We start from the raw sequence: 16,621 nt of genomic DNA on the forward strand, positions 1-16,621 counted from the left end.
GAAGCTGGTCATACATGTACCTGAGTCAACATGAGGGAACACTAAGTTGCCTCAATTTCCAGGTTATCCTTATGAGGTGATGACTAATATATTATATGTTTAACTATAGTCCCAAGCTCTGACACTGAACTGTTTGTCCCTCCACAGAGGTATCCAGTGTTCTGGGAGGGTATGATTGCGCTGAAGAACGATGCCTCCTCCGTCCAGATGCACTTTGTGGCAGGTAACGCCCAGTTGGCTCGGCATTCCTTACCCGCGGTGACTGCGGACAGCGGGCAGAGACCGCTCAGGATCGCACAGAGAATGAGGATGGAACCCACTCAACTGGACGGGGTGGACAGACGAATGATGGTAGGCAGGCTTTGACATGTAGTTAGGATTTTATTATAGGGGGTCCAAATTTCTTGGTGAGTTGCAGTAATTGCTGTAGTGTAGGTGCCAGTATTGTTGGGGTGTCCGGTGGCATCCACCTTCCATGGTGCAGAGTTTTTCAGTTAAAATGGTGTATTCTAAGGTATCAGGCAAAATAACTGTCAGAGAGATCACAGTAAAAGACTGTTTTCCACAATTTATTTGTACAGAGTGACGAGGATTACTGCCTGCTGCTGGCACTGCCGTGCGGACGGGACGAGTCAGACGTCATTAACCAGACGAGCACGCTCCGCTCCGGCTTCATCACCTACCTTCAGCAGAAACAGGCTGCAGGGATCATCAACGTACCGGCTCCGGGCTCCAGCCAGGTAGGTGTAGCTTCTAGTAGTTCCAAACCCAAACCCTAACTCTGTACAGAAGCATAAAACACATCTACTTCTTATCCTCATTCTCAGACTTCTAGCTGTGCTAGCTTTATTGATTTTTAGAGATTTTCAACTTGGGCTTTTAAGGTTCTCTGATGCTGAATTATAGGGAATTTTCATACTGGTCAGTTCTCCACCCAAAAGTAAAGCCAGCACTGCTAGAAGTGTGTGAAGAAGGGTGTGTGGACGATGCGTGTAGTAGTTCTTTATTTGCGTCAAGATTCAACCGTCTTTGAATAGATCCTGTGTGGTGTTTGTTTCATTTTATCCGCACTATTTGTTTGAAAGTTGAGAATCATACTGTAGGGTAATATGATTTGCCCAGAGATGTATTCTTCGGTTCAAGGACGCCGAGCTAGTTGTTCTTATGTGTGTACTGTAGACACCAGACACTGCGTGTAATTATAATGCTGTGTTTCATTTCCCTTGTACCCGTAGCACTCTGGATACTACGACTCCGCTGATTATTATGTAAGGGGCTTTTTTCGTTTTGACATTGACGTGTCGTGTTCGCCCCCAGACTTGGACCCCACAGCTGTGTCTGACTCTGGGGCCCATCCACACTGCTGCTGCCGCTGCTGCATTTTGCATTTCCTCTTGCTTGAACATAGCAGTCACCAGTGTTTATTTGTTTATTTGTTTCACACTGAAAGAAAAAAAAACAATAAATACATGACAAGGAAACATAAAAGGACAGTGCAAGGGATGCCAAAAACTTCTGCCTAAAAGGAGGCATCCCTTTTCTAACTAATTACAATTTATATAAATTAAACAAGAAAAGGGTGGATAAATAAGTAAAGGAACCAATAGAATGAAAACACATTTCATTGAATAATTAACCATAACCAAGGTAATAAGGTATGAGTATAAGTTAAAAATTGAGTTGCCAACAGTAAACAAGAAAGTGTAAACCAGCTGACTTATGTGGAAATAGGCACCAAAATTCTCGAGTACATGTATAGAAAGTTCATCAACCCCAAGTCAGTGAAGACCATGCAGGGTACAAACAAGCAGAAACAGGAACAGTGAATGCTTACAAAACAAAACTACAATCGTACAGACATTCTCTAGCTGAATAACAAGATACCGAGGAAAATCTACTGTTTTTGTCTTTATTTGAATAAAGTCATGGAGCCTAAAGATCGCAGGACTACAATTCAATGATGTACCATTCTTGAATAGTTGTTCAGCTAAAAGACGTATAAAACTGAACACAGACATTTTCACCGGTTGATTTCTTTACCCAATTTTTGGAATGTCTGTCTTTGAAATTTGTTGTTGAAAATCTTGCAGTTTCTTTTGAGAGGAGCATTCAGTTCTACCAGTTAAAGTTGCAGTGGGCCCAATCTGATTTAAGTGAAACTCAAGACCAACAATGTCTGATGCCATATTTGAAAAATTGTCTCTAGTTTACTTTCTTACTTTTTGCTTGCAGCAAAGCAATCATGATTTCATCCTCCCATCTTGCCATGCTGCTTTCTGTTGCCTGGTTTGTTCTTTGATTTTGATCAAACAGTCATCCCGTAAAATTGTTTTCTTATCCTGCCAATGTTATGATAGTTTGTCTGCTATCTGCCTCAGAGCTGTAATTCCTGGAGTTACAACGCCACCTAGTGATGAGAGAAGGCATTACAGCTGTGAGGAAGGTAGCAGACAGACTACAGAAATGTTGATAGGTAAGGAAATAAAGCATGGTTGTATACAAGAAAACTCTTCGGGGAGTTAACAGACTTTTCTTCCCCCACAGCCTGCCTACGTGCTGCACATTTTCCCTCCGTCGGAGTTCTCCAAGAAACACTTGGGAAGGCTGGCGCCCGATCTGCTGGAGAGCGTCAACGATATCGCTCACCTGATGATCGTCATAGCAACGGTATAGTCAACCCTACAACACCGTAGAAGCAAGACCAGCATCGAAGTGAAACAGAAAATGAATCTGTCGGTTGGACCAATGCTCACAAAAAACTAGTTCTAACTAATTGTTCATGAGAACAACAGTACTCAACAGACAAAAAAAAAAAATAAGGAGAATCTTGTACAGAATGTGCAGTGAGGCCAAAAATCATGGAAACTATAATTTGGGGAAATCCAATTTATTGTACAGTGACTGTTCTCTTGTCGTTTTAGAAGGTCTGCCTTAACACGCGACATTTCAGTTTGAAAATTAAGTTCCGTTTGCTGATTGGCCAGCCAAGGACCAATGAGTGATTTTTCTCTTCACAACATTTATTCAGTGTCAGTAACTACTGTGGGAAAGGCCTTCTCTCATTGGTTTACCACTTGCTTATAAGAAGTGACAAAAACTTTTTCTTCACAGAAGCAAGTTTGCTTACTGGAACTTAAGCATCAATGTTGTAGTTTCTAGTAGGAGTTTGTGTGCAAGTTGGAAATAACCCAAGAAAATTTCGCACTGTAAGTGAGCTACAATTTATAAACCGTTCTCCATAGCAATTGTCATGTGAACTATACTACCACTACTAAACTTGCCTCGGTCTGAAGTGACATCAGAAGACAGAGGCAGGGTTGGTAGTGTAGTTTCTAGTATCTACCATGTGTACGAAGATTGCCAAGGCAGCTAATCCGCAGGTTTGAGTTGTTTGTATGTATTGATGAATTGCACTTAATGATTGAACAGCAAACTTCCTTTCTTCCGACATCACTGAATGAAGGACGGTCAGAGTACTAGGATAAAACGTTGTTTTGTACACTCTGCTCAAGAAAGGAGGGAGCCTGATTTAAAAACTTTATTTCACCTGATTTCTGTTGCTTTAGTTCTGTGAGAATACAAGCTGATTTGGGGACAAAGTTTGGGGTAGTAACTTTGTTGTTTAACAGACCAAGATTTGAAGACCAAATTATGAAGATGTGATAATAGTAAGTGGTGAGATATACCAGTATTGTGCAGTATTGCCGATGTTGCAATATAGTAGGCTGTGCTGCATTTCTGTAGACATGTTGTGAAGTGCATGCCAACTGCTCTGCTTTGATGTGTCCTTCCCAGTTGTGAATAGGGCTCTAAGAAACACCCCTATTGTCACAGTAGTTTGGTCCAAAATCAGATGAGACTGACAGGAGTCTGGGTGATCCCACTGAAAGATAGGGGTGATGATGATGTCTAAAGTGAACATGCTCACACAGTCCCAGACAATCTGTACTCTCATCTACAGTCAAATTTGGACCATTTGGAAGAAGAGAGGGGGGAGTTTGATTTCAGAACTGGGAGGAACAGCATTGCTTCTAATGGCAATAGAGCTAGTCTGCAATGTGCTTGTATTCAGTGTACATTGTCAAGTCCAGTACCTAGTTGATGACACTTGTAGCAACACATTGCTGGCATAGAGTCAGTGTAGGCCGTCCCAAAGTAAAAAAAAAGAAGGTTTATAAAACCTGATAAAAGCTGGACAAATTAGAGAGAAAAAATGACAGGAAATGCAGATTTGTATGTATATGTACTACGCAGAAGTTTTGTGATCAAGAGTATCAAGATCTAAATCTGTTCTTGGAATATATTTTATCTTTTGTATGATCATATAAGACAGTGTGGTGGAAGCAGAGAGTACAGATTTTACCCGTGCAAATTGTTCAGTGTTATATTTTTGAAGAAATGCTATGTATGTATAAAGTGAAGTAAGTTCTTGGCAGATTGGTCCTATTGATTGTAGTTGTAAGAGTAGAAATTATGTTAGATTTTTTGGCAGTGCTTCCAGGGCGGAGCTGATATTGTTGTTGACTTCTCATGATACTGCTGAAGACAAATCGTAGATAGCAGCGATAGTGTGACTCGTGCTAACACGGCACTTATACATTTGTTGCTGAGAATTTTTGTTCTTTCATGGATGGTGCAATTGTGATCTCGAGTTTAAAACTGTATGCATAGTTGATAATCATGTTCAGAAGCAGTGTCGTTCGTTGCACAGTGTTGCGTGAGTACCACGGGTTATTAATCGACGCAGACTGCCATAGAGAAATGATAGATGTCGGACAATCCTGCCAAGAACTCTGTATTCCATTCTACCTGGGTGTACATAATTCTTTCTCTGATGACCGTAAGGCTCAGCCAGTTGTGTCCGCTTGCGCCAGCGGCGGAAGACTTTTTGGTATAAATCATCACGAAATAAAAACCTGGTGCAAGTGATTAAATCATTACCTGTGTCTGTGTTGTGAAATATGTGCGAGTTATCTCTAACATCTGTTAAGTATTAGCTTGTACTGCATATAGTAGCTTGATGATGTCAGCCAATTATACAAATGTAGAATGCTTAACTTCCAACACAAAGGTATACATGGATCAAAATTTCAATGACCACTGTTGCCTTCTTCAGGATCAATACTGATGACCAACCCCCATTTCTCTCTGCGTATGAAGAGCGCCACCAAGCGGATTAAAAAGGAACGGCACAACTTTGACATTACAAAATGAATGTGATTTGACATTCGATATAATAGAGCAAACTCTAGCGGATCAGTATCAAAGACAATCAAATTCCCATGAAGCAAATATTAGAATACACTATTTTACATCCATTTTTCATTTTATTTTATTGGACCAATCAGCATCCACATTTTTATTTGCAGTTCAACTTTATTCTGCTGAATGATATTCAATCGGCTTTGAACCCCAAATAGTTGAACAAGAAACTTGAAATGGATTTAATAAACACATGAAAACGGCCTATAGAGGTAATTCGGTACGCTTTCAGCCCTATCGCTTCCAAATCTTCTACAATTGTCAAATATGTGCTGACAGCCGTCCAACTAACTCACTGCATGCATTTGTGGTCGATGGATGCTGAACAATACTGTACGAAATTGTCAAGAGCGAGCGCGGTAGTGATGACAAAGAGGCAGAACGAAAAGACAAGAAGTAAAGCTCCCCTTCACAAAACAGCGTGAAAGAAACATAACACTGCCAACAAAACTTCCCAACCCTCGATACAACTTCTGACAATAAGCTAGTCTAGCTGAAGAGCTCGAAGTGCCGCTATCGATTGAGTTTGTAGGAGTCTTCAGGGGGCATTCCTAGTGTGTGGTCAGTTGTAACTAGTATGTGGAGGGTCCAGAAGTGGAGATTGCTGCAGTACTTTACCTCCTTCGACGTGCACAGGTTGTTCTTATGTTGCGGCTGTATTTCTTCTGAGGTGGTACAACGACTAGCTGCTCTGGAAAATGTGAGATAAAACTATTTTTCAGCTGAGGATTTTTATATAAATGACTAATGTCTTGCTGAAACGGAGAAATGATTTCGGTGCATCGTAGAATATCAATTGTAAGTCCGTTGGATGGAGATCGTCTCGGTTTTGAACTTAAGTCCGTTTTGATGAATGAGCTCGAGATTCAACAAGTCCGTAGGATTGTGGATAGACGGGAATGACGTGACTGGGCACTCTAAACTATGTGACTGCATTTTGGCAGTGATTTTTGCCTATGTCGAGTTTGCAAATACAGTAGAAGCCGCTTAATTGCACGGCCTATCGATATCTGTCAGTGAATTTCGTGCAATTATCCGGCTGGTGCAATAATGCGAAGTTATCTAGCAGGTCGGACCACACCGGTTTGGGATTTGGGGACCCGTGCAGTTAACAGTTGAAGAGTTGAAGTGTGCGTCTGACACAGATACAAATCATGAATGCAAGTAATAGATATGATATCCTTGTCCATGGGATACAAATATTTCGACAAATCATTTTAAGGGAGGTCAGAGTGGCTGACCACACGGGCAACTTGGTCTCAGACTCACAGGCTCTTACGGGCTCAAAAGTAAAAAAGTGTGGCAATTAAAATTATTGCCATGGCGACGGTTTTATTGTTTATAAATATTAAGGATAATTTGCATAATTGATATAGAATTATACGAAGCATCACGTAACCTATCCACATACTAAAAATCATAACAATCCGTCAACCCCTTCTTGAGTTATTCCCTTTCAAAGTCTGACACTACACCTGTCCTGCAGTTCCAAAACAAGCCGCTAGGGGGCCCAAACCTATACCACTTACTCACGGCATCAAAAGCTGTCTACAACTTAAAATTCATAGCCGCAACATGTCCAGAACTCGAGATATCAAACCAGGAAGTTCCGCTGTAGTACCGTAACAGGCCGCTAGGGGACCCAAAATCTAATCGTTTCCAGGTCTTAACAAGACCTACCCACATACCGAATATCATTACAATCCGGTATCAGGACAACTCGGCACCTGGGACGACTCGGCACCTAGCCAAGTGGGAAAACTTGGCACCAAGAATATGACATAAAATTGTGAAGGTTTGTGAGAAATGCAAGATGTTTAACTGCAAAACATTTCTCTCACTGCAATAACTTGTAAGTCATACAGTCGGCACAATTTTACGGACATTTTGAGGCTCTGAACGTCACTTCAAGGTACGTTAACTTTGAACGGCCGAGGCTCTGTCTATATCAGATCGGTCATCTCAACGCGTTTTTGAAACCTACAAACAGTTGTAATTTATGCCCAACAAAATATATTGAACTGCTTATTACATCTATTTTCATTTGTACTAACTTGCAAACACGGTGATATAGAAGAGAAGTAGAGTGACATCGTGAAAGAACGGCGAAAATGGCCTCGCCGGCGCGGCCCGCAACATGTTTTGGGGATCTTGTATCCTAAAAATTTGTATCCAAAACGTTACCTCGTGGGGTGAGATTGATTTGTACATTCTTATGTCACTTCTTATGCTGCCGGAATGATAGGATTATCATTCTTCGAGTGCAAAATATAAAAGTTATGTGCCGAGTAAGTATGGTGCCGACTAGGGCCGAGATGTCTCAGGTGCCGAGTCGTCTCGAAACCTTTTAATCCATCCAGGCGTTCTAGAGTTATGGTGGTCTTCTACAAACACACCCACATACAAACGCTACCCAAAATATAGCGTTCTTTAATGGCGATGTTAACTATCACATCGCTATCTCACAACCCCACATGTTACACATCATATAAGCTCAAACAATGCTTGTTTCACACATTAGTTTGCATTTTTGAAACAAAGATATCAAGGGTGAAGAAGGCCGCACCAAACTTTCCAAACTCCAAACGAACGAACCTGGAAGTGATTTCCACGACTCACGGGTTATTTTCCGAGGAACATATTTCAACCATCCTTTATCCCCTGTTTCAAATGTTTACATTTCCATGACCACCATACTACATACTACCGTTCTGGTACGTCTGAAGTACTAGGCTCTTCTCAATTTTGCACGGCGATCAATCTAAAATCGCCTCGCGAGAATACACTGCTGTGCACACGTATATGTGCCCTGGTACCTGGTACTGGAAAGCATACCCGTGGAGGTAATGGTTCAGTCCGGTATGATGCGCTGCAAAACCCGGAAGTGATTTCCACGACTCACGGGTTATTTTCCGAGGAACATATTTCAACAATCCTTTATCCCCTGTTTCAAATGTTTACATTTCCATGACCACCATACTACATACTACAATTCGGGTACGTCTGAAGTCCTAGGCTTTTCTCAATTTTGCACGGCGATCAATCGAAAATCGCCTCGCGAGAATACACTGCTGTGCACACGTCTGGAAAGCATACCCGTGGAGGTAATGGTTCAGTCCGGCATGATGCGCGGCATGATGCGCGGAAAAAAAAATTCCTGAGATGCCTGTACAGTTTTTAGAATTCTTTGCAAACGGTCGCTCACTATACTATTAGGCTCGCCAATCAGGCGTCGCCAAAATCCGGGATAAAACTTTGAGTCCGTGTCCGACGGGAAGCATGGAAGGATGAGATAGCGGTCAGACCAGACACACAAGCAGCAGTCCCATTATAGAGGGTATGCATGCCTTTTTCCGTTAAGCGTTACGAGCCATTTTAATTCACCGTTAATCGTTACCGACCCACTCTAATTCAACGTTAATCGTTATCGGTATATTCTTCGTCAAGCGTTATTGGTCGTTTTAATTCAACGTTAATCGTTATTGCTATCCCGAATTCACCGTTAAGCGTTACCAAGAAATTCTTCGTAACCCGTTATACACACAAAGTCAAATGCCAGATAGAACCCCTGAAAATGCAGGAAATGGTGTTACAAAGGGTCCAGATTTCAAAATTTCTCCGAGCCTCCCGGCCCTCGGCTCTGGACATGGTAAAATATGTTGCGGAAGTGCGCCCTCAAAAACTTTATCACTCATACAGATTTCAGTGTCAAACTTAGCTTAGTTTCGGGCAAAAAGTACTCTTAGAATGCAGAAAATGAGGTTTCTCCGGACCTCCCTTGCGACGGCTTGCGCCGTTGGTGCTCATGGCGACATGGCGAAAATATGTAAGGGGCGTGGGTTTTCGCACAAAAAACCTTTTCTCTCTAATAAAATGTCATTTAATTTAGCTTCGTCTTACAGCAAAATCTGTCCTTCAAAATGCAGTAATTGGCGTTTCAGACGGTCCGGATTTTAAAATTTCCTGAACTTATATTGCACTGCGTTTCGTGCCTTCCGAACTCGAAATGGTAAAAATATGTCCGGGGCTCTGGGGGTGGAGACCAAAGCTATAACCATTTGATGAAAATGTCAAAATCAACCTAGCTTAGTCGGTCGGCAAAATTTGCTGACAAATGCAGGAAAAAGCATTTAAGAGGGTCTTGATTTTAAAATTTTCCCGGGGGAGCATACGCCTGGACCCCCTGAGATGCGTCGCGCCTTCGGCGCTCCATGTGCTGAAGCAATAGTTCAATCCCCCCATAAGAAATTTGCTGCCGCCGTCTCTGTGGCGGAGTCGACCGGAAACTCTGCCTCCGTCAATTTACAGATGCTATGGACATTGTCCCTATCATTCCTCCGTGTTCTGGGCACCTTTTTCTTCTCACAATGTCATTAGTCGGATATTTTCACCCATTGATATAACTACTCTAGCGTTAGATGAATAGGAATGCACATCAATGTTACTGTTATGCTGTAACTCCTTCTGAATTTACCGTTAAGCGTTATCGGGCCTCCTGAATTTACCGTTAAGCGTTATCGGGCCTCCTGAATTCACCGTTAAGCGTTAGCAAGACCCCCCCATGCAGACCCTCATTATAGATGTGCAGATACAGGACGGCTAGATTTACCTGAACTGGATGTCGTAGCAATCTCCAAGCAGATGTTGAGAGAAAAAGACCGCAACACTTTACAAACTTGTCCCATTAACGTTGTTTACTGAGATGGTCGTATAGTTGGGTCATGGTGTCAGAAAAGATCCAATAAGGTACAAAATGTTATGATTTTCCATCGCAACAGTTGAAGTTGAAGAAAAAAAAGTGTGGCTCTTGAGGTTCAACTTAACTACGTCTTTATTCCCAAATCTTTCTTTGAAAATCTTAAAATACGGATGGAGTTGAAGTAGCGCGCCAGTCTTTGCCCGACTGATTCAAACAGGAATCATATCGCCATCTGTCCGTTAGCCATTCAACTAAAAACTGCCACCCTTTTATTAGATGAAAAATGAAACAAATCTCTGAGAAAATAAACAAGTAGTTTATGTTTTTTATGTTGCGAATCCTCGACAAGCAAAGTAACAAAGATTCTGGCTACTTCAGATATTGCTGTTGGCAAACCGCCCAATGGTTTTGACGGATATAATGAATGAATGACCTTTATTGTACATTTGTGCTCAAACAAGCTAAGTACAGGTCGTATCGCTAGTGATAAGGTACAATTTTGACAAAAAAAGGTATCTTATTATCTCTACATATGCTAATACATTCAAGTATGTACAAGTTCAACTTCTTCTCGCTTCTTAAAACAGTTATAAACATAAGGACAAATGGAATCAATGATATATTGTTTATCTAAATTGCATGAGAAATATGAATTTTTCCGTGGTATTCAAGTATCGGAAATTTGGGAACATATGTTGTATATTTTCAAAAAGGACGTTTCTTTCGTTGTTGTATAAGGTACAGTCAACAATAAAGTGACACTCATCCTCTATCTTATTCAAGTTACAGTATTGGCAGATTCTTTCTTCCAGAGGAATGTGGTTATGTCGGCCTTTTTCAATGCGGAGTCTATGTGAACTAATGCGGAGCTTTGTGATGGCTGTTCTGTGCCGAATGTTTGCAATCTTCAGGTATTTCTCGTCGTTGTAAGTAGTCTTAAGTAATCTGTATGTTCGTAATTTGTTGTTGTTGCGCATTGCTGTTATGAAAGATTGAAGGTACATATCTTTTAAACGTTGATCGATGGATGGAATTATTTGTGATGGATTTAGGACAGATGATATGGGAGAATGCCAGACATAGCCAAAACCACATTCCTCTAGCGTCTTGCGGACTCCAGAAGCCCAGCATTTAGCCCCTAATGTGTCCAGTTCGAGTTGACACAAAAGGGCGTCTGCTGATAGACTATCAGCTGGCACGTTCTGGCGTACTCTAATATACTGTTTGATGGCGTTAAGGGATGCTTCTAGTTTAAGTGGGTGTCTTCCCAGTTCTGCCATTACGGCCAGGTTACATGCGGATCTGGGGACATTCAATGATTGTTTACAAAATTTTAAATGGATAGCTTCAATTGGGGATGATTTTGGAGTTTTGAATGAACCCCATATTTCCGAACCATACAACAAAATAGGTTTCACGCATGTGTCAAATAGTTTGTTTCTTACGGCTATAGAAGCGTCGGCTTTGCCAAGGGATTGGTTGATTCCATAGAGGGCTCTCAGGCCTTTGCTGTGCAGATATTTGTTATTTGCCTTGAACGTGCCAGCTGAGTTTACAACAATGCCCAGATAGCAATAATTTGTAACAATTTCTACTACATGTCTTTTATATAGGAAAAGGCAGTCTTTTGGTAAGCGGCCACCTTTCGTAAATACAATGACTTTAGTTTTTTTTAGATTAACATTTAACTTCCATGATTCACAATAATTTTCTAATCTACTTAGAGAAGTTTGCAGACCCTGTTGAGATTCAGACAAAAGTACCAGGTCATCTGCATATAATAAACATGACACTTTCTTATTGTGCAATATAGGAGGGTTACAGGAATGGTCATTAAATACATCTGATATATCACTTATGAATAAATTAAACAAAGTTGGACTAAGATTACAGCCTTGTCGAACCCCACAGTTAGTTACAAAAGTATCGGTAAGACCGTGGCTAGTTTTAACACAATTTGTTGTTTTGGAATACATATCTTTTATAGTGAGTAGAAATTTCCCCCCTAATCCAAGTTTGTTTAATTTCAGTAGAAGTCCTTCTCTCCAAACCGAGTCAAACGCCTTGCTAAAATAATGTGCGGGATGACTTTAGCAGGAAGACATTTTTGTTGTAGATGTAGCTAGAGTAGATGGGTAAGATAAATAATCGTCACTGTCGTTCTCCTGCTGTGCGGATGACACTGATGAGTAGGCCACATGGCAATGTTTTGGTGCCCCACCCATCTCCCATTTGATTGGTCAGCGTCATGTTGTTGTAATCAACATCTTCCCTCTGATTGGTTAGCGTCACTGCCAGATCAGGTCATGTCCGGGAAAATTCAGATTCAATATGTCGGAAGCCATGAGGAAGTCTTGATGAACGTAAGTAAAATGAACTCAATTACCGTCTTTTGGGACAGATCTTGCGGTTTGTTTGGCCAGATTACGATCTGTACCACCTACTGATTCGCCAGGATAAGGAAACTGCAAGGGGAACTGCTGTCTTGTCGGTCTAGCGACGCTGAAAGCCCTCTTCATTTTCCACTTATGTCGGGAATTCGCAGTCCTTCAAAGCTTCCGGAACCGGTGAAGTGTGACGGAAACTCTAGCCGTCGTTTCGTGTTTTTCTCTCGTATTTGCTTTTCTTGTCAAAAGCAGGTGGTTTTTCCACCATCACTTGAGCGTTCCCGTGAAAGCGAGTCTTTCCAGGACACGACATTGTTGTTGACAGATTCAAATCCATTATGGGAGAACCACATGTGGGCTGGCAACCGAACAGAGATGAATCACTTCATGGCAACCACGGATGGTTTTCGGCCTTGTACGGTTTTCCTATAGTTCAAATCCAATGTTAGTGTTTTTTTTAAACAAAACTAGTTGAAAGAATCAATTTCATAAACTTTATTGAATGAACAAAATCATTTAAGCAACTAAGCTAGTAGGTAAAAAATGAACAGTCCCTAAGATTCTTGAAGGCGCGTGCGAAGGATGTGGTATATTCTTCGTACTATAATGCAAAACTTAAATCTTTAGCCAGGTATCCAGCTGGCTATATATATGGCTGGTTACCTGGTTACTACATCTTCAGTAGTTTAATATATCTGTACATCAGCAATAGCGTCCACTGACGGGTATCGTAATATTGTTCGTGTGCCATGACAACCTAGCTATAAAGTTTAACTTGACAAGCCGCAAAGACAAAGTTTGCTGGCACTTAGCAGAAAGGGTTTTCCTTGTTCCACTGGTAGTCCGGGAGTTCTGTTGTGTTGATGTCGTCACATCATGTGGCATGTGTTGTTTGTAACCATCTCTGCACAAGGATGGCATGGTCTCAGGGTTAGAGGTCATGTTCAGAGTTTTAGAGGTTCTAACTAAGTGTTTAGTTCACCACCTGTGCACAGTGGACCCAAGGCTCAGGGAAGTCTTGTACGGTGCGAACACTTTCTTGCAGCTGTACTAACTTGTAACTAAGTCTCAGATGCTGTCCTGTTTTTTCAAGGTACCAGGTAACATTATCTTTTCATTACATAGGTCAAAATTCCTATATCATTAGCATTTTATCGGTGCAATTTTAGAAATTTGTTTCTTACTCTTTCTGCAACAAGTTTTCGGTATACGAGCAATCGCTGTTGTTGTTTATATCTGGGGTATTTGACTTTGACGGCTTGTGCCTACCAGGACGTCAGTAAATTTGATTAAAAATTCATATTCAAAGTAGCAGATCAAATTACTGGTTGATATGTAAATAAATATTTTGAAAAACACCTGCTTTTTGCCTACCACTGCGTCACCGTGACATCATCGCGATCGCTCGTATCTGTTAAACTTTTGGGCACCTTGACATGAATCAAAGCGGGGCAATGGTGTGGTTGTCACACCTCGGATGCAACTGGGCATTCCAGGTCACTTGGCAGCCCCATGTGTTAACAAATTTTGACTTCTCATCCCATTCTAATATTCCTGTACAATATTCCAGGTTAGTCAATGCAGATCTCATTATAACGAGTGCAAAAATGCATGAAGATTTAATGTCTTGTCAAGGAATGCAATTCTTTGGATATTGCATGTTAGGTTGCAATTTCAATATTTGTTGCAGAAGAAGAGGGTTGGTCCCTTAAGTTTTAGTTTATAATAATATTGTTCCCTTGGTCCAACCCATAGTTTGTGTTTCACCAAGGAGGTTGTTTCACTAAGGCCCAATCTACACACAGTTTTTACCGATATCTGTGGAGATGTCGGGAGGGATCCAGAACGTAGGGGGCCGGACACCCATTGCCCTTTCAGTCATAAACATATAGCGCGATTTTCCAAATGGCGTTATATGCTAATGAGCCTTCCCGAAGTCGGGAAGCATCTACACGCGCGAAGCTGTCGGGGACCCCTGCTAAGCAATCGGTAAGGTATCGTACGAATGGTCCGGACCTTTTGGGAGAAATTTTCCCGATATCGTAATGGCGATATAGTAGTTCCATCTAGACGATGAAAAAAAGCTGTCGGCGATAGGTTGTAGGCTTACCGATATCGGGAAAAACTGTGTGTAGATCGTGCCTTAGAAGACAGTCCAAGTGTGACATGACTGATGATGTACATTACAGTACAAGGATGTTGACACCTCCATCCATATTGTTCATACATGATTCAGCACCAGGGTAGGTGGGTGGGAAGGACATCAGTCAAGCAGGACCAGTGTTTGGCACTATCCATCATTTGTACACCATTAGACATGGCTGCTGAAACGTGAGCAGTACTATGTTTTACGAAGCTGAATTACAAATAGCAACATGCTTCAGTACATGTATGCAGTAATAGAAGTAGAAGTAGTAGTAGCAGTAGTATTAGTAGTACTAAGTAGTAGTAGTGCAGCAAATTTGGTAAGTAGTGCTAGTAATAGTACAGCAAATTTCATTATAAAGTAGTACCTGGAAACCGAGCAGTGTTGGTAAATCTAATACTGTTGGGAAAAAGTCAGTTAATTGGACTACTAGGAAAAGCAAAATGCGTCTGTTTTTGACATTTGGAATAAAACCCTTAACTTTTTTTAGCGTTCAGAAGAAGATCTAGTGTTCTGACATATATATCCAAATTTTATCAATACCGTATGCCCATGGAGCCATGAAGCAAGAATGATAACATTGCATGAAGGAAAATTGAAACAACAAAAAGCTTCTTGTTTTTATATTTATGTGGCCTGGGGCATAAAACTGCTCTGATTTGATGTGAGTGAATGAATAGAATATGTTATACCTTATAAAGACCAGGGATAGAATCCAAAGAACATCGGCTTTGAAGTCCTTCCATGCGGTCAGGCGACAATCCTCTAGTGTAAGAAACGCTGTTCAGTCCTTGAGTAGCTTTGTGCCCTGTTTGCTATACCATTGGGAAACAAGGTAGGTCAACTGTGTATTACATGTTAGTCACTTTGGTGTCTGAAAGGGAACCTGCTTGTTCTACAGGCTCTGATTATTTGTCATTGTCAGGAAGGTTTGTAAAGAAGGTTTTTGGTTACAAGGGAAATGTAGTCAGAAGCCCCTTGGAAACAAAGAAGGGTATCTCAGTCAAGGGATATTTACACATGTACAAAGAAGTGAGAAGATGTCAACCAACCTGTTATCTTGTACCTTGTTGTCTCTGCATATGTCTGTTATCAGTGACCTGTACCTAGCCCTTCATTATTATTATTATTATTATCATTATTATTATTATTATTATTAAGCTTTCAGAAAATTGAAATCAAGGTACATGTAATATGTTGTTGATATCATGGTGTCACTCTCTTGTTTGATGTCATTATCATGCAAGGCAATGGTTTCAATTTCAAGGAACTTTTCTTTATTAATCTTAAAGGATTACTAAATGGCAAGATGTTCCAAACAACACGCAAAAGACAGCTATTGGTACTTACTCTTGAAAGTATCTTAATTGAATATGCTTAAGGTAGTTCCACACTGGTGTAACTTAAAAGTTCACTTATTTTTGTTGGGACTTAATTTCTTGGTAGGGGCAAAAAGGAGGTTTTAAGTTTACTGATGAAAGTCAGTTTCAGTACTGTACATTAGCTTTGTCACTGTATATGTACAAAGGATACTTATTTCAGTTGTATCATGATTTCATAGTGGAGAGGTCACCACGAAAACCATCAAAATGAAAGCACCCCCAACATTTCAGGATTTAAACATTTAAGCATTTGCCATGTTGAGGCTGATAAATCCTGGTGTTGCCCTGTGAACATGTGAAGTGGACCGTCCTGAAGAGACTTGAAAGACGAAGAATGCCAGGCGGTGTCTGTCTAGAGTGACTAATTGTTTGAGAAGTGTATTGTGTCCGTTGTTGACTGTTATGGTGAGTTGCCCTTAATCTCACTTTAACGCTGGGATAAGTAGCTGATCGGCACCTTTAGTGGGCAGGTGGTGAAGGTGTGCTCACTTCAGCCACTTAGACAACCACAGGTGGGTTATACAGGTGTTTGTTACTACTTAAGGTTTGTGAAGTTTGCAAGATAGGAACAACTTGAACGATCGTAACCAATACAGTCATGAGAGAGTGAATGAAGACCATACAGTGAGTGGTATTTTTTTTTTTTCAAGAATCAAAATTCATATTTGAACTGGTCTTTTTAAAGACCTGACATTTTGCAGATATTTTCAATGTTGTGGTACTTAAAATCTCATATTCTGGATCT

The 16,621-nt window shown here is 40.9% G+C and overlaps 2 protein-coding genes across 12 annotated transcripts in view; both read left to right on the forward strand.

The window, feature by feature from the left end:
* Positions 1-4,938, forward strand: part of LOC118430579 (msx2-interacting protein-like) — a 46,743-nt gene extending 41,805 nt beyond the window's left edge. For 9 of the 11 annotated variants that reach the window (XM_035841537.1, XM_035841540.1, XM_035841542.1 and 6 more), the window contains 4 exons: positions 148-351; positions 582-740; positions 1,236-1,268; positions 2,545-4,938. In XM_035841537.1, the coding sequence (XP_035697430.1) occupies positions 148-351; positions 582-740; positions 1,236-1,268; positions 2,545-2,673 (525 nt within the window). In that variant the 3' untranslated portion in view covers positions 2,674-4,938. The remainder of the gene's footprint in view (positions 1-147; positions 352-581; positions 741-1,235; positions 1,269-2,544) is intronic. The other 2 variants (XM_035841541.1, XM_035841547.1) reach the window with 1 other exon arrangement.
* Positions 4,939-12,251: 7,313 nt separating this feature from the next.
* The window catches only part of LOC118430412 (rap1 GTPase-activating protein 1-like), a 124,219-nt gene continuing 119,849 nt past the window's right edge, over positions 12,252-16,621 (forward strand). Inside the window, exon 1 of the mRNA XM_035841266.1 lies at positions 12,252-12,324. The gene's annotated coding sequence lies outside the window, so the exon portion shown is untranslated. The remainder of the gene's footprint in view (positions 12,325-16,621) is intronic.

This window comes from Branchiostoma floridae, chromosome 14, assembly GCF_000003815.2.
Source record: "Branchiostoma floridae strain S238N-H82 chromosome 14, Bfl_VNyyK, whole genome shotgun sequence".
NCBI lineage: Eukaryota > Metazoa > Chordata > Leptocardii > Amphioxiformes > Branchiostomatidae > Branchiostoma > Branchiostoma floridae.